Source organism: Natator depressus, chromosome 24 (assembly GCF_965152275.1).
Source record: "Natator depressus isolate rNatDep1 chromosome 24, rNatDep2.hap1, whole genome shotgun sequence".
Taxonomy (NCBI): Eukaryota; Metazoa; Chordata; order Testudines; family Cheloniidae; genus Natator; species Natator depressus.
Window position 1 is genome coordinate 17704634 of NC_134257.1, and position 26120 is coordinate 17730753.

General features: G+C 60.6%; 1 protein-coding gene across 1 annotated transcript; it reads right to left on the reverse strand.

The window, feature by feature from the left end:
- Nucleotides 1-15135: 15135 nt before the first annotated feature.
- LOC141977546 (NACHT, LRR and PYD domains-containing protein 12-like) lies at nucleotides 15136-25047 on the reverse strand. Its single transcript, XM_074939065.1, has 8 exons — nucleotides 25036-25047; nucleotides 23522-23849; nucleotides 20469-20561; nucleotides 20125-20181; nucleotides 17928-19686; nucleotides 17221-17307; nucleotides 16661-16828; nucleotides 15136-16055 (listed from the first exon to the last, which is right to left on the reverse strand). The coding sequence occupies exons 2-8, from the start codon at nucleotides 23847-23849 to the stop codon at nucleotides 15749-15751; spliced, it is 2799 nt and encodes a 932-aa protein (XP_074795166.1). The 5' UTR covers nucleotides 25036-25047; the 3' UTR covers nucleotides 15136-15748.
- Between the last annotated feature and the right edge of the window lie 1073 nt (nucleotides 25048-26120).

The window sequence follows — 26120 nt, forward strand, 5'->3', positions numbered from 1 at the left end:
CCTGCCTGAGCCTGCAGACAGCACGAAGCCGGTTAGAGTTGGGGGCGGGGGCTGGGAGCCAGGACTCCTGGGTTCTATCCCCAGCTCTAGGAGGGGAGTGGGGTCTCGTGGGTTAGAGCAGTGGGGGCTGGCAACCAGGACGCCTGGGTTCTGTCCCCGACTCTGGGAGGGGAGTGGGGTCTCGTGGGTTAGGGCAGTGGGGGCTGGGAGCCAGAACACCTGGGTCCTGTCCCCGGCTCTGGGAGGGGAGTGGGGTCTTGTGGGTTAGAGTAGTGGGGGCTGGCAGCCAGGACGCCTGAGTTCTGTCCCCGGCTCTGGGAGGGGAGTGGGGTCGTGGGTTAGAGCAGTGGCGGCTGGCAGCCAGGACGCCTGGGTTCTGTCCCTGGCTCTGGGAGGGGAGTGGGGTCTCGTGGGTTAGGGCAGTGGGGGCTGGGAGCCAGAACGCCTGGGTCCTGTCCCCGGCTCTGGGAGGGGAATGGGGTCTTGTGGGTTAGAGCAGTGGGGGCTGGCAGCCAGGACGCCTGGGTTCTGTCCCCGGCTCTGGGAGGGGAGTGGGGTCTCGTGGGTTAGGGCAGTGGGGGCTGGGAGCCAGAACGCCTGGGTCCTGTCCCCGGCTCTGGGAGGGGAATGGGGTCTTGTGGGTTAGAGCAGTGGGGGCTGGCAGCCAGGACGCCTGGGTTCTGTCCCCGGCTCTGGGAGGGGAGTGGGGTCTCGTGGGTTAGAGCAGTGGGGGCTGGCAGCCAGGACGCCTGGGTTCTATCCCTGGCTCTAGGAGGGGAGTGGGGTCTCGTGGGTTAGAGCAGTGAGGGCTGGCAGCCAGGACGCCTGGGTTCTATCCCTGGCTCTGGGAGGGGAGTGGGGTCTCGTGGGTTAGAGCAGTGGGGGCTGGCAACCAGGACGCCTGGGTTCTGTCCCCGGCTCTGGGAGGGGAGTGGGGTCTCGTGGGTTAGAGCAGTGGGGGCTGGGAGCCAGGACGCCTGGGTCCTGTCCCCGGCTCTGGGAGGGGAGTGGGGTCTCGTGGGTTAGAGTAGTGGGGGCTGGCAGCCAGGACGCCTGGGTCCTGTCCCCGGTTCTGGGAGGGGAGTGGGGTCTCGTGGGTTAGAGCAGTGGGGGCTGGGAGGTTCTGTCCCCGGCTCTGGGAGGGGAGTGGGGTCTCGTGGGTTAGAGCAGTGGGGGCTGGGAGCCAGGACGCCTGGGTCCTGTCCCCGGCTCTGGGAGGGGAGTGGGGTCTCGTGGGTTAGAGCAGTGGGGGCTGGGAGCCAGGACGCCTGGGTCCTGTCCCCGGCTCTGGGAGGGGAGTGGGGTCTCGTGGGTTAGAGCAGTGGGGGCTGGCAACCAGGACGCCTGGGTCCTGTCCCCGGCTCTGGGAGGGGAGTGGGGTCTCGTGGGTTAGAGCAGTGGGGGCTGGCAGCCAGGACGCCTGGGTCCTGTCCCCGGCTCTGGGAGGGGAGTGGGGTCTCGTGGGTTAGAGCAGTGGGGGCTGGCAGCCAGGACGCCTGGGTCCTGTCCCCGGCTCTGGGAGGGGAGTGGGTCGATAAGTATCGTAGCAGCATAACTGCGTGGGTGTCTGTCGACGTGTGAGTGGCGGGGGGTGTTTTTCAGGGCCTGTGTGGGCGCGTTTTGTATTGGTGTAGCCAGGCCAGCGTGTGCGCGTGGTGCGGGGTGGTCAGTTGGTTTGTGTCCCTGTGTATCAGTCTCTCTCTGCCCCCAGGTCACTGTGTGTGCAGGTCAGAGGGGGAGCCCCTCGGTGGGTCCCTGTGCCCCCTCTCCCCCCCCCGTTGGTGCCCCCTACCTGTGCCGACCCCAGCGCCCGGCTCTCTGCTCCGCACAGCCCAGAGGCACTCACCCCTCTCCTCACCCAGCCGCCGGCAGCGATTTTGCAGAGGCCGGCAAATCCCTTAATGCCAATGATGAGCCGGGGGGGGCCACGGCAGCGACAGGTGGTTCCAGAAGGCCGGGATCTGCAGGCCCAGCACGCCCGCCCTCGGGGAGGCTCAATACAACCTGATGAGTCGGTCAGTTCCATTGAGCCTGCAGCGGCCACGCAGGGGCCTCCCAGGGCAGCGCGGGGGAGAAGGGATCCGGGTGCCCAGGTTTCACACAGGGTCCCCTCGCCAGGTGCTGAGATCCAGGGATCCCTCGCCCAGGGCTCAAATGCAGCCACCTCTGGGGTGAGGCCCCTCCTGATACCCCTCAATTTTCTCCCTACAGGGCTAATTGGACGCCAATCCCCCCTGTTCCTCTCCCTGCAGTGTGGAGACACCAGCCCTGGGACGGGCTGAGTTCCTCCTGTCCCCCAAAGGAGGGAGCCAGCGGCAAAAGGAAGCCCACTGCTGCGTCTAGAGGAACTGGCCCACTGAAAGCAGGGGCAGATTTTCCTTTCATTCCTGGCACCTCTGAAGCCAGTCCCCCGGCCTGGGGCCAGATGAGAGCCGGAGCCCCTGTCACGGAGTGTGGGGGAGTCCAGGCCCTGCACCCCTCTTCCTGGGATTCACTGAGACTCTCAGCCAGCCAGTAAAACCGAAGGTTTATTGGACAACAGGAACACAGTCCAAAACAGAGCTTGTGGGTACACCCAGGACCCCTCAGTGAAGTCCTTCTGGGGGAGCAGGGAGCTTAGACCCCAGCCCTGGGGTTCCCTGTGTTCCTCCACCCAGCCCCAAACTGAAAACTAAACCCACCGAGCAGGTTCCCTGCTGCAGCCTCCCTCCACATTCCTGGGCAGAGGTGTTACCTCCCCCTCCCCCTCCTGGCTCAGGTGACAGGCTCTCAGGTCTCCCGTCCCCAGGGCACATTCCCAGGTCAACACTCCCCCCTCCCTGCTGCGTCACATCGTCACATCTCTCCCCCCTTCGAGACTGAACTGAGCGGGGTCACTGTGACCAGTGACCTGGGGAAGTTCGGGGCCCCCTCTCCGGGACAGCGCATCCGCTATCAGGTTGGCACTTCCCTTCACGTGGACCACGTCCATGTCGTAATCCTGCAGGAGCAGGCTCCACCTCAGGAGCTTGGCGTTGGCTCCTTTCATCTGGTGCAGCCAGGTCAGGGGAGAGTGGTCGGTGTAGACGGTGAAGTGTCGCCCGAAGAGATAGGGCTCTAGTTTCTTGAGGGCCCACACCATGGCCAGGCACTCCTTCTCGATGGCCGCGTAGTGTTGCTCCCGGGGTAGCAACTTCTTGCTCAGGTACACGATGGGGTGTCTCTCCCCCTTTTCATCCTCCTGCATTAGCACCGCCCCCAGTCCCGTGTCGGAGGCGTCGGTGAACACCACAAAGGGCTTGTCAAAATCTGGGTTTGCTAGAACTGGGCCACTGACCAGAGCCTCCTTCAGCGCCCGGAAAGCCTCCTGGCACTGCTCGGTCCAGACCACCTTGTCTGGCTTCCCCTTCTTGCATAGCTCAGTGATGGGGGTGGCTATGGCGCTAAAGTGGGGCACAAATCTTCGGTAGTATCCTGCCATCCCAATAAAGGCTTGGACCTGCTTTTTGGTGTGGGGAGCGGGCCAGTCTCTGATCACCTCCACCTTGGCCGGTTCCGGCTTTAGGCGGCCGCTCCCCACCCGATGGCCCAGGTAAGATACTTCAGCCATCCCCACCTTGCACTTCTCCGCTTTGACAGTCAGCCCAGCCCCCTGGAGTCGGTCCAGCACTTGTCTAACCTGGGACACGTGGTCCTCCCAGGTCTGGCTAAAGACACAGATGTCGTCAATATACGCCACGGCAAAACTCTCCATCCCCCTCAGGAGCTGGTCCACCAGGCGCTGGAAGGTGGCCGGCGCTCCCTTGAGGCCGAAAGGCAGGGTCAGAAACTCATAGAGCCCCAGAGGGGTGATAAAGGCCGATTTCAGCCGGGCATCTGCATCCAGCGGCACTTGCCAGTAGCCCTTTGTAAGGTCCATGGTGGTAAGGTACCGAGCTCCTCCCAGCTTGTCTAGGAGCTCGTCCGGCCTGGGCATGGGGTAGGCATCCGATACAGTGATGGCATTGAGCTTCCGATAGTCCACACAGAACCGGACTGACCCATCCTTTTTGGGGACCAGCACCACCGGCGAGGCCCAAGGGCTGGCCGATGGCTGGATCACCCCCAAAGCCAGCATGTCCCGGACCTCTCTTTCCAGGTCCTGAGCAGTTTTCCCTGTGACTCGGAAGGGGGAGCATCTTATCGGCGGGTGCGACCCTGTCTGCACCCGGTGGACAGTCAGATTAGTGCGTCCAGGCTGGTTGGAAAACAGCTGTCGGTACGGATGCAGCACCCCCCTGACCTCAGCTTGCTGGGCAGGGGTGAGCTGATCCGAGAGGGGGATTGTTTCCAGGGGGGAACCAGCTCTGGTCCCAGGGAATAGATCTACTAAAGGGTCATCTCCCTGCTCCTCCCACTGACCACACACAGCTAACACCACATTCCCCCTGGCATAATATGGCTTCATCATATTCACATGGTACACCCGGCGGTGGTGGGCCCGGTTCGACAGCTCCACCACATAGTTTACCTCATTGAGCTGCTTGACGACCTTGAACGGGCCCTCCCAGGCGGCCTGTAGTTTGTTCTTTCTCACGGGGATGAGAACCATCACCTGATCCCCGGTGGCGTAGGCACGGGCCCGCGCCGTGCGGTCATACCAGACCTTCTGCTTCCTCTGGGCTCTGGCCAGATTCTCCCTGGCCAGGCCCATGAGTTCAGCCAGTCTCTCTCGGAAGGTCAGGACATACTCCACCACTGACTCTCCATCGGGAGTGGCCTTCCCCTCCCACTCGTCTCTCATCAGGTCCAGGGGGCCCCTCACCCTCCTTCCATATAACAGTTCGAAAGGCGAAAATCCGGTAGACTCCTGGGGCACCTCCCTGTACGCGAACAGCAGGTGAGGTAAGTACTTGTCCCAATCCTGCGGGTGCTGGTTCATAAAGGTTTTCAGCATCATCTTTAGCGTCCCGTTAAACCTCTCCACCAGCCCATTGGACTGGGGGTGATACGCTGAGGCCCAGTCATGCCGGACCCCACATTTCTCCCACAAGCACCGGAGCAGGGCCGACATGAAGTTGGAGCCTTGGTCTGTCAAGACTTCCCTGGGGAACCCCACTCGGCTGAAAATGGTCAGGAGCGCATCTGCCACGGTGTCTGCTTCAATGGAAGCTAAGGGCACTGCCTCGGGGTAGCGGGTGGCGAAATCTACCACCACCAGAATGTATTTCTTCCCCGACCGGGTCGTCTTGCTGAGAGGCCCCACGATGTCCATGGCCACCTTCTGGAAAGGCTCCTCTATGATGGGCAAAGGTCTCAACGCCGCTTTCCCCTTGTCCCGGGCCTTCCCCACCCTCTGACAGGGGTCACAGGATCGGCAATACTGCCGGACGGTGGTAAAGACCCCGGGCCAGTAAAAGTTCTGTAGCAACCTCTGCCGGGTGCGCCGGATTCCCTGGTGCCCTGCGAGGGGGATGTCATGGGCCAGGGACAGGAGCTTGCGGCGGTACTTCTGGGGGACCACCAGCTGCCTCCTGATCCCACAGGACTCCCCTTCCCCTGGGGGAGCCCATTCTCGGTACAGGAACCCCTTCTCCCACAGGAACCTCTCCTGGCAGCCTCTCCTCATGGTCCGTCCCTCACTGAGGTCGGCCAGGTCCCTGAGCTTCTGCAAGGAGGGATCTTTCCTCAACTCGGCCTGGAACTCAGCGGCTGGGGAAGGGATGGGGCCCGGTTCCCCCTCCGTGGCCAGGTCTGAGGCCGCAGCCTCTCTGAGCCGTGCCCCTCGGCGCTCCCTCCCCACCCGAGTAGGGTCTCGCGCCTCCAGTGTGGTACCCTCCCCAGGGTCAGGTCGCAGTGCCCCTCGCCGGCTCTGGCTACGGGTCACAACCAGGGCGGTCTGGGGGTCGCTTGGCCAGTCCTCTAGGTCTCCCCCCATCAAAACTTCAGTGGGCAAATGGTGGTGTACCCCCACATCCTTGGGGCCCTCCTTGGTCCCCCATTTCAGGTGTACCCTTGCCACGGGCACCTTAAATGGGGTCCCGCCCACCCCCGTCAGGGTCAGGTAGGTGTTGGGCACCACCCGATCTGGGGCCACCACCTCGGGCCGGGCCAGCGTCACCTCCGCGCCCGTATCCCAGTATCCATTGACCTTCCTCCCATCCACCTCCAGGGGAACAAGGCACTCTCTCCGGAGGGACAGCCCCGCACCCACCCTGTAAACCGAGCACCCTGAGTCCAGAGCCTCCAGCCCTCTGGCGGGGCTGGCTGGGGGTACTCTTCCCTCCTGAGCAGGTGGCAAACTGGTAGCCCCCCTTTCCTGGGTCGCCTGCCCCTCGTCCAGCTGAGTCCCTACCCAGTTAACCCTGGGTAGGTTGGGTCTGCTCAGTTTGTCCCTGAGCCCGGGGCACTGGGCCCGTACGTGGCCTCTCTGGCCACAGTGATAGCAGCTCAGGTCACGTTGGTCCCCTCGAACGGGTCGGAGGGGCCCGACACCAGGCGTTCCCCTTTGGAGGGGGTTCTCCCTATTTCCCCGCTGGGAGGCCCCATGGTGACTCTCTCTCTGCATCGGGGGGGGCCTGTTCTTTTGGGACTCCTCCCGGCTACCCCCTGACCGACTGTTCACAAACTCGTCGGCCAGCTGCCCTGCATGCTGGGGGTTCGCGAGCTTTTTGTCCACCAGCCACAGCCTCAGGTCGGAAGGGCACTGTTCATACAGGTGCTCCAGTACAAACAGGTCAAGCAGGTCCTCTTTAGTTTGGGCCCCCGCTGTCCACTTGCGGGCATATCCCTGCATCCTGTTGACCAGTTGTAGGTAGGTGACCTCAGGCGTTTTACGCTGACTCCGGAACCTTCTCCGGTACATCTCGGGGGTCAGCCCAAACTCACGGAGCAGAGCCTGTTTGAACAGTTCATAGTCCCCTGCCTCTGCCCCTGTCATCCGGCTGTAGACCTCCACGGCTTTGGGGTCCAGTAAGGGGGTGAGGAACTGGAGCCTGTCTGCAGGGTCAACCCTGTGCAGCTCGCAGGCATTCTCAAAGGCCGTCAGGAAGCTATCTATGTCCTCCCCCTCCTTCCGCTGGGCCAGGAAGCACTTATCAAAGCTCCTTGCAGTCTTGGGTCCCCCCTCACTCACCGCAGCCGGGGCCCCACTGCTCCTCAGCCTGGCCAGCTCCAGTTCATGCTGTCTTTGTTTCTCCTTCTCCTGCTGCTCATGTTGACGTTCCCTCTCCTTCTCCTGACGCTCCCTCTCCTTCTCCTGACGTTCCCTCTCCTTCTCCTGACGCTCCCTCTCCTTCTCCTGACGCTCCCTCTCCTTCTCCTCCTGCTCATGTTGACGTTGTTTCTCCTTCTCCTCCTGCTCATGTTGACGTTGTTTCTCCTTCTCCTCCTGCTCATGTTGACGTTGTTTCTCCTCATGTTGACGTTGTTTTTCATGATCCTCCAGCTCCCTCATTTTCCTCTCCCTCTCCCATTCCAGCCGCATCCGCTCCAGGGATGGGGAGCTCCGCTGGGAGGATCCCCTGCTGGCTGCTGGGGTCAGGGGGCCCTCGGTATTCGCTGGGCTTCCCACAACCCCTCCCCCAGGCATAGGTAGGAAGGGTCTCGGGGTGTCCTGGGCAGCAGTCTGACCCCTCCCAGCCTGGTCAGGCCCCAGGGCCCACGCTGCGTCCGCCGGGCGGCTTCCCTCAGGGACAGGGATCGGGTCATCCAAGCGATCCCTCTCCTCCAGCTGGGCAATCAGCTGTTCCTTGGTGGACCTCCCGACGCGCAGCCCCCTCTGCCTGCACAGCTCCACCAGGTCGCTCTTAAGGCGTTTAGCGTACATCTCCCGGCTGGCCACTCGCAGGCCGGGCAGCTGTCCACGGTTTCCAGGAAAAGCCCCTAGTGTGCCAGTCCTTCTTGAGGTCACCACCTCTTTGCCAGGGTCGAGTTGCAGACTCCTCCGCCCCTGGGACCGCTCGCTGCAATCCCCCGGGGGACCCTGTTACTGCAAAAGTCCTTCTCTCTGGTGACACACTCCCAGGGGTTAACCGCCCCCTGAAACCGTCTCTCTCTCTGAATCTTCAGCACGCCTGGTCCCCGTCAATCCCCCTTCGTTTTACTGTTCCCCAGTCACTTACTGCAGGAAGCGCCGTTCACGGGGTGCAGTAGATCCCACCGCTGCCACCAGTTGTCACGGAGTGTGGGGGAGTCCAGGCCCTGCACCCCTCTTCCTGGGATTCACTGAGACTCTCAGCCAGCCAGTAAAACCGAAGGTTTATTGGACAACAGGAACACAGTCCAAAACAGAGCTTGTGGGTACACCCAGGACCCCTCAGTGAAGTCCTTCTGGGGGAGCAGGGAGCTTAGACCCCAGCCCTGGGGTTCCCTGTGTTCCTCCACCCAGCCCCAAACTGAAAACTAAACCCACCGAGCAGGTTCCCTGCTGCAGCCTCCCTCCACATTCCTGGGCAGAGGTGTTACCTCCCCCTCCCCCTCCTGGCTCAGGTGACAGGCTCTCAGGTCTCCCGTCCCCAGGGCACATTCCCAGGTCAACACTCCCCCCTCCCTGCTGCGTCACATCGTCACAGCCCCCTAGAAGGGAAAGGCCCCGTGTCCCATTCCCTGATCCTCTAACTTTCCAAGCAAAGTTCAGCCATATCGACTCACTGAAAACCCAAACACAAACAACACCTTTATTCACAACCGCAGAGAACTCAGCCGACACCAGCGTGTCCTAGGCTGCATTAAATGACAGTTATTCTGAAGCCGCCCGGGGGGCCGCTCTCCGGGGTCCAATTCGGGTCCCGGCCACCGCACCCGCTGGGGGGCCCTGGCTTCCGGTCCTAGACTCCCGTCCTGAGGGATCCCATCTCGGTCCCCTTTCAAGACACAACACCCCAGAAGATCGGAGGCTATTTCTTGAGGTAAAACACACGGACCGTGCTAATGATCCCTTAAAAAAAATAAACAAACAAACCAGGGACTTAACGACCCCCAAGCCCCATAACCAAAGGGGAACACTTTGCCCCTCGGATTCTAAGGATGAATGTGAAAGCATCTTCTGCTCTTAACGTCTCAGGGCCTCTGTTAAAAATACCCCCCCCCACACACCACGTGATTATCCCACAATAACGCTCACTGGTGTTCAGACACAGGCCTGTCTCATGCATCATCCGTCGGGGTCAGAAGCTGCTGCTGGAATAGACGTCACATACGCGATATCATTTCTCTCCACGATACGGAGATACAGAGCGCCCTTGTCTTCTTGCTAAGTACAGTGTAATTTCTCTGTGCTTTATAGTAAAATGGCAAAGTTGCCCGATTGCATATCTGCACTCCCACGGACCATGCAACAAATACGAGCAATCAGCCAAATTCCCCTTTTTAACCTCTCCACAGCACACAAAGTACAGAGCCTGTCAGAAATCAGAACAGCATCATTTCTGTGCAAGATACATCAGATAACGCGATACAATGGACATGCAATATAGATTAAAGCGCTGAATTTCTATTAATGCACCTCTATGTCACATGTGCAACAAGTCGCATGGAAATTAAACCTCTCGATAGCACGAGATAGAGTTCTCTGGGCACTATAATTTCTCTGGGATACCAATGCAATCATCCCAGTTCACTATTTTAATCTCTACACATGGCAGACACATTATTTTGGGGAGAATTATTTTGCATGTAGATCATGACAATATAATTTTGGGGGGGCTCTCTATCATATATGCATGGGCTATATACATTAAACAGGCAAATGTCTATGATTGCATGTCTATGTCTTAGATGCAACAAATCAGATTGAAATTTTGTATAAACCCGTGTATAAATCTCTAGCACAAAGACAGAATTCTAGGTGCAATACGATTCCTCTGGGATACACAGCGGTGAAAATGGGGGATCTGAATGATTGCTCGATCATCAATGCAGGAAGTCAAATTCACCATTTTTTCCTTTGTATTGCACAGAAGTTATACGGCAGATATGACACATGCAACATATGCAACAAGTGAAATTCACTTTTTCAATCTCTACACAGCCGAGAGAAATTCGATTGCATGTCTAACATCTAGATTTTAGCAATCAATCGACTGTACTCCGAGTTCTGGTGTAGTCAGCACAGCGACTGGCTCACCCATGTAATCAATACAGACATCCACAGAGAGCTGAGTTCAAACTCAATCTTCCCAGAGAAACGCTTCAACGTGTTCAAACAATTCACAATCCAACTCTCTTTGCAAACACATTTTAACGCTGTCAGGGGGGTCAACTCTAACAAGACTTCCAAACAGCCTGGCTCTTGGGGTGGCTTTAAACCTAGAAAGAAAACCACAAATCTTGAGAAATTCCAAACGTGATGATACAAAGTAAGAGCTCGGGGGCGTGTGTGTAAAAATGCACGGAATACAGATATATTTTTAAACCCAGGACTAATCTCCAGACCTTTGACATCACAAATTTAGGCCCTGACCTTGTGAAGCGAGGCAGGTCATGGCAGATCCCTGCGTGTACGCATCCACTCAATGCTAAGCACTTGACACAAACCACAGCGTTCATCTGCAGAATACGGGGGGGCTAATTTTGAGCTTCGGTTTCTAACCCGGACATACAAGCAAAGGTTCAAGTTAGTTACAAAATGATACCAAACCCCCGTGACCTGGCACTCTGGGGTAGAAGATAGGGGATTTGGGTTTGTTTCATAACCAAATCTTGGAAAGTAACAGATTCAAAGAGACAAAACGCAACAGAAATCTGGCTCCATCTGTTGCTTTTTAGGCAAACCCCCATTTCTGATCATATTTAAACCTAAATCAACATCAAAACCTTTGGACAGAGAAAGACAGGAGCTTTGGAATGGAGGATCTTGGTTAGAAGGCTTGTTGGGGCAGGTTAGGAATGGAGGATCTTGGGTAGAGGGCTAGGAATGGAGGAGGACGGGTAGACCGCTGGAGGATGAAAAAGAACGGGGTTATTAACAAACCAACCCTTGGCAGAACTTGCCCCGCCCAGGGCTGCGGCCTTCGGGCCGAGCCCGGTGGGCTGGTGGAGTCAGCAATGGGTGGCCAGTTTCATGGGAGACCCGTGAGACCCCAGCCTCCGCGGAAGGGTCTCACGCACTGTCCTTGTTCTCCGGAACGGCTCTGGAGACGTCAACACATCCGGCCACGAAATCGCCGAGCTCAGCAGGCCTCTGGCCACTCAGGCCTCCTCCTCCTTCCGGGGGCCGTGTCCCACGTTCGGCGGCGCCTCCAGGGGGCCCTCTCCCCTGGCGTGGCTCCGAGACGGCGCTGGACCCCTCCCGCAGGTCGGAGAAGAGGTTCTGGAGATAGCTGGAGAAGGAGCCATCCTTGCTCGCTGGGCGGGGCGTTGTCCTCTCCTGGAGGGAGGCCGGTTGAACCTTCGAAGCCACTTGTGGACAAGGAGAAACCCCTGGGGCCGATTTGGGGGACTCCTCATACTCCTTTTCCCAGTCTTCTCCTTCCTGGGAAGCTGGGAGGTTGGGCTGGGAAGACCTGGCTTTCTCCAAGATGCCCCCTCGGGCGCCGGATCCCCCGTAATCTGCCTCCCAGTCTTCCCTGGTGGCTTTGGCTGCCTCGGTTTCCCCTGCGCCGGACCCCCATCTCTTCGCCCCCCCATCAGACCATCTCTTCGCCCCAGCGGCATCCCACGAGCAGCCATCTTGGCTCCGCTTCCTGGCTGCATAATCCAAGCCCTGGGCTCTCCCTGGGCCCCACTGCCCCGCCTTCCGTGGGGCAGAGTCCGTCTCGCCCCACAGCCTCTGCCCCCCCCAGGGGCGAATGAAATCTTTCTGCCTCCTTGCTCGCCAGTTCTCCCCCCAGCCCCTCGACAACGGGAGCTCTCGCCGGTCCCGTCTCGCAAAGGAGTCCTGCCAACCGCCGTGGCCCACGGGTATCTCTTGGGAGCAGCCGGCACTGCTCTGCCCCATGGCGCCAGACCCACAGCACCCCACCCGAGCCGGCTGGGGGCCGCAGCAGTAACGTGGCTGGCACCCACAGCCCGGGGCATGCTGGGGAGGCCCGCCCTGGCCCGTGGCCAACGCCCCGTGACCGCTGGAGAGGGGTGCCTGTGGCAAGGCCGAGTAGGCCCCCAGGAGGGCGCTGTTGAGCAGGTAGGCGAGGGCGTCCAGCCGGACGGGCACGGTGATGGAGGAGAGGGCCCCGGCTGAGGGGCGACCCAGGACCCAAGGCGTGGCAGAGACGGGGGTAGGGCAGGAGGGCATCTTCTCCAGCGCGGTCTGGTCCGAGGTGGGCGGCTCCGTGGGGCTGGGCTCGGTGGGCCTGGGGGAGCTGCGGGGGGAACGGAAAAGGGGGTCAGAGAGAGAGAGACCCCACCCCCTCCAACAGGAGATGGGAATTCTGTGGAGGGGGGGTGGTGGCCCATGGGGGGGGGGTTGTAGGCATGTGAATTTGGGGGGCTGTGTTTGTGGGGTGACCCTGGGTGTGTGTAGGATTTGGGGGGACTGGTGGAATTCCTGTTGGGATGAGGGTTCCCTGTGGGGATGGAGGGGGGCTCCTCATGGGGGGCAGTGGATGGGGTGTTTGTGGGAAGAGGTTCCCTGGCTGGGTGGGGCTGGAGGAAGGGAGAATCTTAAACTGCAAGGTGGGTTCTCATGTGGGGCAGTATCCCCTGGTTGGGGGCTGTAAGGGGGTTGGATGGGAGGCATGGAGGTCTTTGGTTGGGGGGGGATCTGTGGGGCTGGAGTGGGGGTTCCCGTGGATGGAGTCTCTGGGGCTGGATGGGGGTTCCCATGGGAAACAGGTGGTCTGTGGTTGGGGGCGGGTTATGGGATGGAGGGCTGTGGATCCTTGGCTGGAGGGCCCCATTGGAAGTCTATGGGGCAGAGGGGGGTCCCATGGAGGGCTGGGGAAGTCAGGCATCCCGGGGGGGCGGTTACTGTCTGGGGGCTCCTGTTGGAGGCTGTGGGGTGGAGGAGGGGTCCCTGGCTGGGGGATCCCGTGGGGAGCTAGAAGTCCTTGGGTGGGGTGCCCCATTGGAAGTCTATGGGGCAGAGAGGGATCCCATGGAGGGCTGGGGGTCCTGTGGGGTCAGGCACCCATGGGGGGTGGGGGTTACTGTCTGGGGGGGGTCTCATGGGAGGCTGTGGGTTGGAGGGGAGGTCCTGGCTGGGGGATCCCGTGGGGAGCTGGAGGTCCTTGGGTGGGGGGCCCCATGGAGAGACTATGGGGCTGGGGGGTCCCATTGAGGACTGGGGTATCCTGTGCAGGGCTGAGGTTAGGTATCTTTTGGGGGTTCCTGGCTGGGGGGTCCTGTGGGAGGCTGGGCATCTGTGGAGCAGAGGGAGGTCCCCTGGGGGACTGGGAGCCTATGGGGTGGAGGGGTCCCTCTGGAGGGTTCCCTGGCTGCGGAGTCATGGGGGGCTGCAGGGGTCCATGGAGGGGCTGGGAAGGATCTATGGGGTGGAGGGGTCCCATGGGGAGTCTATGGGCGGGGGGGGGGGTCCCATGGTGGGCTGGTGAGGTCAGGCATCGCATAGGGGGTGGGGGTTCCTGGCTGGGGCCTATGGAGCAGAGGGGGAGGCTGGGGTGGGGGGGTTCCCTAGCTGAGGGTCCCATGGAGGGTTCGGGGGGGTCTATGGGGTGGAGGGGGGGTCTATAGAGTGGAGGGGGGTTCCTGGGGGGGTCAATGGTGGGGAGGAGGGGTCCCTGGCTGCAGGGGGCTATGCAGTGGAGGAGGGTTCCGGGGGGGGGGGGCTGTGGGAGAGGGGGCGGGGCCCCGCCCCTCACCCCGCGTTCCGGGCGGCCCCGCTCGGCCCCTCCATGGTCCCGGCTCCGTGGGCGGCACGAACCGCGCAGCGCCACGCAGTGGGGCGTGGCCTAGAAGGGGGAAGGGCGGAGCTTGCGGCGAGATGGGGCGGGGCCTGGAGAAAGGCTGCAGGAGCTAGGGCGGAGCTTCTCAGGAGAGGGGCGTGGCCTTGGAGCGCGAGCGGCGGGACCGGAAAATGACTGGGGGAGGGGGGGCGGTGACATAGATGGTAGGGAACCATAGTTCCTTGGGGAGGGGCTTATTGGGATGTGGGTGGGGCCTATGCCTATTTGGGGCGGGGCTTAGCGAGATGGGGCGAGAGGCTCTGCAGCTTCTCCTGCCAGCTGGGTCCCCCTGGAGTAGCTCAGACCCCCACAAAATGCGCATAGGAGATGGGGGGTGGGCTCTGCCCCACCGGCAGCTGCTCCTGGCCTGGCCACCCTGGGCTGGGGGAGCTGGCCCAGCAGCCAGTTGCTGCCTATCAGGATTAGTGGGGGGCTGGGCTAATCTGGTTTGTGGGGGGGCAACCCACTGTGGGGGAGGGAAAGGCCAGGATCAGGCCCCCAGCATGTGGAGAAAAGGATCAGGACCCTCGAGGAGGGGATCAAGCTCTGGTCAGGGGTTAGGTCCTTAACACACAGCAATGGGGGAGGGGGGGTCCAGCATGCAGCAAAAAGTGGGGGCAGTTCCCCACATGGGAATCTCACCCGGAACCCCCCTTTCCATCCACACACCCCCAGCCTGAGGTCTCCGGGTCAGCAGAGAGGGACGGGGCACCAGGCTGTCCGGGAAGGGGGTGCCAGGTGTTTGGGGGTGAACTGGGATTGGACTCCCCAAATATGGGGAACGGTGTGGGGAGAATGGTTCAAGAGGATATGGGGTATCGGGGTAGGGAAGAGGGCATTGGGGGAGTTTGAAGGGTCTTCCTAGGGAGTATGGGGGGCAGTAGGGGGGCCAGGCTAGACTGGGTCAACCCCAGGATTTAGGGGTGGGATGACCTGTCACCCTCCACCCCATCCATCCCGAGACTCCCTAAGCTAACTGGGACGATATTTCACCATAGCACCACCTACTAAGCTGCCGAGGGGCATCAGAGCCAGCCCTGACTGACAGGGGAGAGCCCCCTCCCCGCCCTGCTCCCTGCAGCACAGCACCCCCTAGCGCCATGGTGGGGCATCGGCGTCAGCCCCCAGGCCTCGAGCTCTGAGGGGCAACAGCAGTACATACAATGACTAGTAATACAAATTTATTTATTTCTAATATTTACCAATATCTCCCTTTTTTAAGGGGGATTTATATAAAAACATTCCCATCCTGGAGCCAGTTTATACTGAAATTAGCAGAGGAGCATGGATCTGATGATGTACTCACTACTGCCCCCTTTGGCAGGGAAATAGATATGTTCTAGTGTGTGTCATGTCCCCTGTAGTGCTCAGAATGAGAGGGATTCTCCGTAACTCCCAGGCGCTGGCAGCTGGGTTCTGTCCCAGTTCTTGCTGTGAAATTCCCAGGCAGACCCTTCCTATCCCACCCCACACCCTCTGCCAGTTTATCTCCATGCCCTGCAGATGAGGGAGAAGGGGGTTCAGACTCCACGGTGTATCTACCCCTCAACCTCTCTGCTGGGGCTAGCGGTAATGGGGATGCTTAATGTCCATGGGGTGGGGAGTGTGATGGGGCTGCCTGCCCTACTGGGAACGGAGCTGAGAACCTCGCCGTTCATTACACACAGCCATTCAGATGGGAATAATCTGGGTTCGGATGGGAGCCGGGGCTCCCGAGAGGGGAAAGTCCCATTCCCCACCCTCCTGAGTCAGCCTGTCCCCTGACGTGGGGCTGGATGGGCGCCGGCACCCCCTAGAGAGGAAACACCCCGTGTCCTGTTTCCAGCTCCCCCAAACACCTTAGTTACCCTACAGCTTTACCCAGATGGCATCACGGGGGATCTCAATGGGTGTCTCCCCCCGGTGGCGGGAAGGAGCCTTGCAGCGAGACTTGCAGCTCCTAGCACCTTTCACTCCTTCTCCCCCAGGAGGGCGCTGATCTCTCTCCTCAGCTCTCGGATTCGGGCCTGGGCCTCAGGGCTGGCCCTGGCTTCGTCCAAGTCTCGGAGGACGGAGACGATGCAGCGCAAGGCATCGGCGTTCTTCACGGCGTCCATCTGGTCAGGGTCGGCCTTGATCTCTTCCACCCAGTCCAGGTAGGCCTGGAGCAGGCCCATGTCGCTCTCAAACGTGCTGATCACCTTCAGGCCTGGCTTGCGACGGCTCAGCTCCGACAGCATCTGCTGCCCGGCCTCGCTCAGCCGGTTCCCCACGACGCTGCCCAGGGGCGGGGGACAATAGTCAGGGGATCGCAGAGATGCAGCTGCATCTGGGGTGCAGTGGCCGATTTTTATTGGGGTTGCTCGCCAGGGGCTGGCAGGGGTGGAGCCGTTGTATATACTGGGCGCTGAGATTCGGCTGCCGCTGGGGTGGGGCATGAGGGATGGTTGTACAGGGATCCCTCACTCAACTCTGAAATGCGGCCACCTCTGGGGTGGGGCGTGCAGGCTGTTTATACAAGGACCCTCACCCGGGGCTGAGATGCAATATTAAGGTCAGAACTGATGGCCAGGGGAGATTCCCCATCCCACCCCCTGAAATCATAGAATATCAGGGTTGGAAGGGACCTCAGGAGGTCATCTAGTCCAACCCCCTGCTCAAAGCAGGACCAATCCCCAATTTTTGCTCCAGATCCCTAATTGGCCCCCTCAAGGATTGAACTCACCCTGGGTTTAGCAGGCCAATGCTCAAACCACTGAGCTATCCCCCCCCGCAGCACAGCGCCCCCTAGCGCCGCCCAGGGGCATCGGGGCCAGTCCGGACCACCAGGGGAGAGCCCCCCGCAGCACAGCGCCCCCTGCAGGGCAGCGGCAGGCACTCACGTCAGGAGCCGGAGGGTGCTGTTGGCCAGGAGGCAGGGTAGCATGTTGTCCAGGCCGCTGTCAGTGATGCTGGTGATGTCCAGATACAGCTCCTCCAGGGTGCGATTCTCCCTCAGGGCCTCCCACAGCCGCCTCGCCCCCTCCGAGCCCAGACAGTTCCCGCACAGGCTGCAGGGAAGCAGAGTGACGGGATCCACCCGAGGGCTCAGAAATCCCCCCCAGCCCGATGACTCTGGGTGCCTCCCGCCCCCCTGCCCCAGAGATGGGGGCTCGCTCCCCATAGCCCAGCCAGCCCTTGGCATCTCTTTTGGGGCTGCCAGCAAAGGGGTCGGTTAGTATCGGAGGTGGGAAGATGGTCCCTGTTCCTGCTGGGAACTGGGCTGAGACCTGGCAAACTCAATTCCCATATGGAGCTAGAGGGGCCCAAAGCCCATTTCCTGCCCCCCTGAGCCAGCCAGTCCCCACGCTGGGGCTGGATCAGAGCTGGCACACCCTAGGGGGGAAAGGTCCCATGCCCCATTGCCCCCGAGCCAGCCCGCCCTCCGCCCTGGGTCACTCACAGCAGCCGTTTCACTTGGCACTGTGGGGATCTCAGCACCTCGGCCTCGATGACGGCTGCCTCCTTGTCCAGAGAATTATAGCGCAGCCTGCGGAGTTGTGGACAGCGTGAGAGGGGACCGGAGCACCGGGTAACCCCTGCTCCCGGAGTCTGGGGCAGAACCCAGGAGTCCTGGCTCCCACTTTAGCCACTAGGCCCCCTCCCCTCCCAGGGCTGGGGATAGAACCCAGGAGTCCTGACTCCCAGCCCCCCTGCTCTAACCACTAGGCCCCCTCCCCTCCCAGAGCTGGGGAAAGAACCCAGGAGTCCTGACTCCCAGCCCCCCTGCTCTAACCACTAGGCCCCCTCCCCTCCCAGAGCTGGGGAAAGAACCCAGGAGTCCTGACTCCCAGCCCCCCTGCTCTAACCACTAGGACCCACTCCACTCCCAGAGCTGGGGAAAGAACCCAGGAGTCCTGACTCCCAGCCCCTTGTTCTAACCACTAGACCCCACTCCACTCCCAGAGCCAAGGATAGAACCCAGGCATCCTGGCTTCCAGCCACCCCCCGCTCTAACCATTAGACCCCCACACCCCTCCCACAGCCAGGGATAGAACCCAGGAGTCCTGACTCCCAGCCCCCCCGCTCTAACCACTAGGCCCCCTCCCAGAGCTGGGGATAGAACCCAGGAGTCCTGGGTGGCACATGCACACCCGCCCCCACACTCACTGCAGCGTCTCGCAGTGGTGCAGCAGCCCCCGGATCCTGCGCAGCCCGGCCATGCCCATGTTGCTGTAGCTCAGGTTGAGGTTCTTCACCCGCCCGGGCTCCGAGGCCCCCAGCACGTAGGCCAGGGCGGCGCAGTCGGCTGGGTTGAGGGTCACCTTGAAGAGGTTGATGTCCTCCAGCTCGCGGGCCACCCGGCCCGTCACCCCCTCCTGGCGCAGCTCAGCCACGCAGTGCAGGAGCGAGAGCAGGCGCCGCTCGGTGTCTCCTCTGAGCTTCCTCCCCAGCCAGTCGGCCACGGGCCCCAGCACGTCTCCGGAGAAGCTTCCAGCCAACCCCTCCAGCCTCCCCTCCAGCCTGGAGGTCAGCAGCCCCATGAAGAACCTGGCGAACATCTGGAGATTGTCCCACCGGGACTGGTGGCCCCTCAGGAGCTGCCGGGTGGAGTTGAGGAGACTGGATTCACCTGATGAGGTCCAGGAGGGCTCCGGGTCCCCGTCCCGCTGGGCTGATCCCTCCCACCAGAGATCCAGGCAGGGCATGAGGTCCTCAGCGCCAGGATCCAGGGCAGCCACGCAGTACAGCGCGGCCAGGAACTCCTGCACTGTCAAGTGGAAGAAGCAATAGACCTGCTGGTCTTCCCCGGAGAAGATGGGGTTGAAGAAAGTGCCCGGAAGGTCTTGGGGGTCGAATCCGAATTCCCGCAGCTCAGCCAGGGTGAAGAGGATCTTCCCGGCCAACAGGGTGGCGTACGCCAGGTGCCCCAGACGCAGGACCAGCTGCCCGGCGCCCGGCTCCGGAGACCAGCTGTGCCCCAGGATGGTGGTCAAATAGCAGCAATAGACCTCAGTGATGGTGGTGGGTGGAGAGGGGTCAGCCGCCTGGCGAGCAGGGAAGAACTCCCCCAGGGCGGTGCACAAAATGAAGCAATAGAGGGGGATGAAACACAGCCCGGCTAAGCCTTGGTGGCCGGAGATGTAGCCCTGCACGGCAGCGGCTCGCTCGGCATCCCGGAAGAACCGGCGGAAGTAGTCCTCCATCTGGTGCTCGTCAAAGCCGAGGATCAGCAAGTGGCGATCAAAGGGGATGCCGGAGAGGGCTGGGCACGGCCGGGACGTCACCACGACGGCTGCCCCGGGCAGCAGGGTCCCGTCGATGAGTCCCCGCACCAGCTCCTTGACGTGGGCCGGGTGGCCGGGCCGGTGGCGGGCAGTTCCGCCGTCCAACGGGTGCCGGAATTCATCCAAGCCGTCCACGAGGACGAGGAGGTCCCCGGGCCGCGCCAGCAGCTTGGGTAGCACCTCCTGGAGGTGGGGGCGCTTGGCGCAGATCAGCCCCTCCAGGGTGACAGGGCTGGGCACCAGGCTGAGCTCCCGGCAGGAGAAATCCAAGGCACAGAGGGGGCCCTGGAAAGCCGCGCCCAGAGCCCAGTCGTGCAGGATCTTCTGCACGGTCACGCTCTTGCCGATGCCGGCGGCGCCGCTCAGGGCCACCCGGCGGGGGGCCTGGGTCTCGGTGGGCAGCGGGGCCAGGAGGTGGCGCAGGGGGAGCCGGCGGGGGGCATGGAGCGGGAGGAGGCGGGTGCGGCGGGTGGCCAGGGCCAGGTGCTCGTGCCCGGGGGGCGCGGCGGGGCCGGGGTGGTCCAGCAGCAGCAGTGGGGTGTAGCGGATCTCGATGGGGCTGCAGGAGCTGGCGTCACAGGTGTTAGTGCACAGCTGCTGGGTGTGCAGCAGCAGGGAGGCCCGGTGGCGCTGCAGGACAGCTGGGAAGAAGCAGGGGGCGGGGTCATGGACCTGCCCCTCACGCCTCGATCTGCCCCTCATCTCCTCCAGCCCTCCCAGCCCCTGGTCCTTCTGCAACTCCCCCATCTCTCCCCCCCAATCCCCACTCCCCCAGGCCTCCCTCAACCCCCATCTTTGCCCCCAATCCCTCTGCAACTCCCCCATCTCTGCCCCCAAATCCTCCCCTCAACCCCCATCTCTGCCCCTGCCTTGCCCCCAACCCCAAGATCCTCTCCCAACTCCCCTAACCCGACCCACCAGCCCTGGCCCTGCCCCCAACCCTCTCTCCAACCCCTCTGTCCCTTCCCCCCCAACTTTCCCTCCCTTCCCCTGGCCCCTCTGCCACCCCAACTCTCTCCCCTCCTCCCAACACCCTGACCCTCCCTCTGACCTCCCTCCCCAGCGCCCTCACTCCATACCTTTCAGTGGGGCGCTCGGAGCCTTTCGGAAGTTCAGGTTCCCGGTGCGCTCCCCACCTGTCGGACAAGGGACAAGTGTCCATCTTGCTTGGGGGGAGGACACAGATCCGGGCCCCAGAGCTGGGCTGTGCCAAGCCTCTCCCTGCCCACACCTCCTCCATGACATCCTGCTGTGGCCTCAGAACTGGGGAGAGACCCCAGGAGTCCTGGCTCCCAGCCCCCCCTGCTCTAATCCACTAGACCCCACTCCCGTCCCAGCCTATGTCTTGGGCTGATGATCCCTCACTGATAAGGTGTTGTTCCTGAGGTTGGTTGGTGGGGTGGGGGTGGTGGGGGAGTCTCACCTGGTGGCTCTGGGGTTGGCTCATATTTCTTGGTGTTTTTCCGCAGGATTTTCCGCAGGAATGTGTGGTTGGATTTTGGAGGTTTGGGATTGTCTGCGAAAGAGAGATGGATGGGGATCAAAATAGTGGTTGGTTGGATGGCTATAAAAAGAGAGAGTTGGCTGTATGAATATTAAAGAAAGGTGGCTGGATGTGTGGCTGGATGGATATCAAAAGGAGAGTCAGATGGATGAATAGATACAAGAGAAAGATGGACAGATGGAAGGCTGGAGGTGCGGGTGGATGGATGTAAAGAAGACGGATGGATGGGTGGAAGGTTGGATGAATGGAAGGCTGGATGGGTAGATGGATGGAAGGTTGGATGTGTGGAGGGATGGCTATAAAGAAGATGGATGGATGGGTGGAAGGTTGTTGCATGGGTGGAAGTCTGGATGGGTAGATGGATGGAAGGTTGGATGCATGATTGGAGGGATATAAAAGGGATGGATGGATATAAAAAGGGTGGTTAGCTGGGGGAAAGGTTGGATGTGTGGAGGGATGGCTATAAAAAAGATGGATGGATGGATGGATGGAAGGTTGGATGTGTGGAGGGATGGCTATAAAGAAGATGGATGGATGGGTGGAAGGTTGTTGCATGGGTGGAAGTCTGGATGGGTAGATGGATGGAAGGTTGGATGCATGATTGGAGGGATATAAAAGGGATGGATGGATATAAAAAGGGTGGTTAGCTGGGGGAAAGGTTGGATGTGTGGAGGGATGGCTATAAAGAAGATGGATGGATGGGTGGAAGATTGGATGTGTGGAGGGATGGCTATAAAGAAGATGGGATGAGGCTGAGAAGGGGCCAGGTAACCGGGTAGGCCACAGCTGAGGGGAACTGGGTGCCAAAGTAACCCCTGACTGGTGACGGAGCCTGGTGAGGGGGAACAGGCGGGGTGGGATAAAGCCAGGAAGCTGGCAGCAGAAGGGTGTTAGGATATAGATATTCAGGCCTGTCTGTAAAGGCCGATACTCTAAGAATTTAGGTGTATTCTTATCACTTAGCTAGTTCTAGAGGTATAAAAGAAAGACTCAAAATCACTGGCTGCCAGTGTAAGGGCCTTTTCCTACTGTGACAGTCTGAGGCCCTGTTCTTAGGCTAAGGCCTGTGGCTAAGCAGCAGGGGCAGCCATAAGCTGGGAATCTACCGGTCACCTCCTCACATCCCAAACTAGTCACATTGAAAGAAGGTGCTATTGGGTTGTTAGGATACAATCCTGTCCTGATAGTGCCTATCACCTCCAGAGAAAGGGAAGTGCCTAGAAGATGTAAAAGGCAACTTAATTTGATAGCATCCTGCCTGGCAAGAACTCACTTCTCAATAGCTGGGGTGTGAAATCCTCACTTCTGTATTGTCTTGTCATTATAGTTCCCACTTTGCTATTGTTTGTCTGTATCATCTCTGTCTGGTTCTGTGATTGTTCCTGTCTGCTGCATAATTAATTTTGCTGGGTGTAAACTAATTAAGGTGGTGGGATATCGTTGGTTACATAATCATGTTACAATATGTTAGGATTGGTTAGTTAAATTTCAGTAAAATGATTGGTTAAGGTATAGCTAAGCCGAACTCAAGTTTTACTATATAGTCTGCAGTCAATCAGGAAGTGGGTGGGTGTGTGGGTGGGGGAGATAGGAACAGGGAATGGGGGTGAGGAAATTGGAATCATGTTTTGCTAAGGGGGGGGGAATGGGAACAGGGAATGGGGGTGAGGAAATTGGAATCATGTTTTGCTAAGGGGGGGGGGAATGGGAACAGGGACACAGGTGTAAGGCTCTGTGGTGCCAGAGCTGGGAAGGGGGACACTAAGGAAGGAAACTGGAATCATGCTTGCTGGAAGTTCACCCCAATAAACATCGAATTGTTTGCACCTTTGGACTTTGGGTATTGTTGCTCTCTGTTCATGCGAGAAGGACCAGGGAAGTAAGCAGGTGAAGGAATAAGCCCCCTAACAAAGGGGGCTGCAGGGAAGGCGCCTGCAGTCGCTGTCTGGACATTAGCGAGGGAAGGAAGGAAGCCGGGGAGAGGGGCAGGGAAAGGGCAGCGAGGTTTAAGATGGTGCAGACCTTGGCTGTGGATCAGAAGGTTGCTGGGCTGGAACGGGAATAGAGGCCGGGCCCGGGGAAGTGGTACCACCTCGGCAGTGACTGAGAAGACAGCTGGAGACAGCTACTGTGGAAAGATTTTGATGCCCTGGAAGGGGGAAACCCCCGAGTGACCTGGCCAGAGGGCCGAGCCGTGCAGGGAGAGCACCTGGAGTCTGAGAGAGAGAGACAGCAGGGTGCGCTACCCACGGCAGAAGGGGCATCGGACCTGGAAAGTGCTAATCCTCCAAGCGGCCAGGAGGAGGCGCTCCAGGGGTGAGTAGAGAACCCTGTGACGGATGGATAGCTGGGTGCAAGGTTGCATGGGTGGATGGATGGATATAAAGATGGATAATTGGATGTATGTATGGGTAGCTGTAAAAGAAGGATGGATGGAAAGTTGGATAGGTGGAAGGTTGGATGGGTGGGTGGGTGGGTGGAAATAGAGATGGATGGGTGGAAGGATGGGTGGGTGGAAATAGAGATGGATGGGTGGATGGAAACAGAGAAGGGTGGGTGGATGGATGGATGTGGGGTTGGATGGGTAGAAGGGCTGGGTGGATGGCAAGGCTGGCTGGGCACAGAAGGATGGAAGAATGATGGATATCAAACAGGCTGTAGGGACGGCAGGTTGGAGGGACATAAAAACACAGCTGGCCAGGTGGATGGCTATAAAAGAAAGCCGGGTAGACGGAGGGATGGTTGAAGGCGGAAGCTGGAGGAAGGGACGGGAAAGACACCAGGACACAGCGATGGAATCCGTGCCCCTGTCAAGGCTGACGTGAGGCGAAACCTTTCGGCGTTCCTGTGATTTCCCCCAAATTTCAGATCCAGACCCCTGTGCCTCTTCCCCCCCCCCGCCCCCCGAGCCAGGCAGTGCCCCGCCCCGGGCTAGATGGGATCTGGCGCCCCCTGGGGGGGGGGGGGCGTACCTGGCTGCAGTGGAGGCCACGGTCTCCTTTTCTCCGGGTACTTCTCCTCCAGCCATTGCTGGAGCTCGGCACCGTATTCCTCCTGCAGCTCCCACAGCGCCTCCAGGAAGCACCGGCTCCGCTCGGCCCCCTGGCTGACCCACTCGAGCAGCGCAATGACCTGGTTGGCCTGGGGGGCCGTCTCCAGCAAGGCGAAGTACTCCGCCTGGCTCAGCGCCTCCCTGTCGTGGAGCCGACGCAGCAGGGGCTGGGGGCTCCCCTGGAGCCAGCGGAGCAGGGGCTCCCGGTGCTGCTGGATCAGCTGGGGGTAATGCTGGGGGGCAGGCATCTGCTGGGGGGAGATGGAGAGAGAACCCAGGGGTCGTGGCTCCCAGCTGCCCCTGCTCTGACCACTAGCCCCCACTCCCCTCCCAGAGCCGGAGAGAGAACCCAGGGGTCGTGGCTCCCAGCTGCCCCTGCTCTGACAACTAGCCCCCACTCCCCTCCCAGAGCCAGGGAGAGAACCCAGGACTCCTGGCTCCCAGCCCCCCTGCTCTGACCACTAGCCCCCACTCCCCTCCCAGAGCCAGGGAGAGAACCCAGGACTCCTGGCTCCCAGCCCCCCTGCTCTGACCACTAGCCCCCACTCCCCTCCCAGAGCCAGCGGTAGAACCCAGGACTCCTGGCTCCCAGCCCCCCTGCTCTGACCACTAGCCCCCACTCCCCTCCCAGAGCCAGCGGTAGAACCCAGGACTCCTGGCTCCAGCCCCCCTGCTCTGACCACTAGCCCCCACTCCCCTCCCAGAGCCAGGAAAATGCTATTCATAGTCTAAATTGGAGGGGCGAGTGCCCCGTCCTGAGCCCCACCCTGCAGCACAGTGCCCCCTAGCCAGCCCTGACCACTGCGGGAGAGCCCCCGACCCTGCAGCTGGTCTCCCATCCAGTCACCCACCCAGCTGATCCCGGCTTGGCAGCTCAGCTGGCCTGTGACCCTTAGTCAGTGAGCAGGGAATAGGGCAGTGAAGGGGTGGATGCGGGGGGGGGGGGGGATGGTGATGGGGGGAGGGCGGGGCGTCTTATCTCCACTCCTCCAAGGAGCTGACAACTTGACCTTCATTCCACTAATACAGCCCTCCAGTAACTGAGATGGGGGTGGGGTGGCTGCTGGGCGGGGGGGCAGGGAATGGAGCACGGGGCCTTTTGCCTCTCAGGGGCGCCAGCTCTGATCCAGCCCCAGTGGGGGATTCTCTCTGGGCTCCTTCAGTGTCGTGGCCCTGCCTGTGAACTGAGTGTGTCCAGTCTCAGCCCTTTCCCAGGGAGAGGGACCCCCCACACACACACATGGGAGCTAACCGCCCCCTCGCCAGCAGACAAGGTGAGGGCTTGAACTCCCAGCCCCACCCCCCGTTCTAACCCACTAGACCCCCACTTTCCCCTGAGCTGGGATAGAACCCAGGAGTCCAGGCTCCCTCCCAACCCCCTCTGCTCTAACCACTAGACCCCATGCCACATCCGGGCAGTGGTGTGGGTCCTACCTGGGTCCAGCTGTTGCCTAGCTGGGTCTGCACAGCCCCTGAGCCCTGCTGTTCCCGGGTGGCGGGGATGTCACCTCTCTCCTGAGCAACCTTTGACTCAATCATTAACCACAATCAGCGCTGGGTAATAGCCCCTCCCTCCCTGGGTGAGAGCAGGGGGCTGGGAGCCAGGACTCCTGGGTTCTCTCCCCAGCTTTGGGAGGGGAGTGGGGTCTAGTGGTTAGAGTGGGGGGGGGAGGGTCTCGGAGCCAGGACTCCTGGGTTCTCCCCCTGGCTCTGGGAGGGGAATGGGGTCTAGTGGTTAGAGCAGGAAGTGTTGCTGAGGTCTGTGCTTTTAATGGCTGGTAACAGAGGAAGCAGTTTGAGGGGGAAGGGCTGGGCCCAGCCTGGGGCAGCGGGAGGAAGTGTGGTTCTGGGGGGCTGTGCAGGGAGCTCTGTGTTTTTCCTTGGTGTGGTGTCTGCTCTGGTCCCCTCTAGCCACCTGGCAATGAGCCCTCCCCCAGCTCTGCCGGTGCCCCTCCCTCCCGACCCGCAGCCCCCTGCCAGCCCAGCCCTGGGCTCCCCCCAGCTCTGCCGGTGCCCCTCACTCCTGACCCGCAGCCCCCTGCCAGCCCAGCCCTGGGCTCCCCCCAGCTCTGCCGGTGCCCCTCACTCCCGACCTCTTCCCGCTCTCTGTTCCGTTTGTAGCTCTAACTCTTCAACCTAATTTGCGTGGGTGTTAATCTGTCGCCTTATGGATGCCTGGGGACCGTTCCAAGTGGAGGCCTTTGCCCTATGAATGGTTTCAGAGGAGCAGCCGTGTTAGAAAAGGAGGACTTGTGGCACCTTAGAGACTAACCAATTTATTTGAGCATGAGCTTTCGTGAGCTACAGCTCACTTCATCGGATGCATAGTGTGGAAACTGCAGAAGACATTATATACACAGACACCATGAAACAATACCTCCTCCCACCCCACTCTCCTGCTGGCAATAGCTTATCCAAAGTGACCACTCTCTTTACAATGTGTATGATAATCAAGGTGGGCCATTTCCTGCACAAATCCAGGTTTTCTCACCCCCCCACCCCCCTCCAAAAACCACACA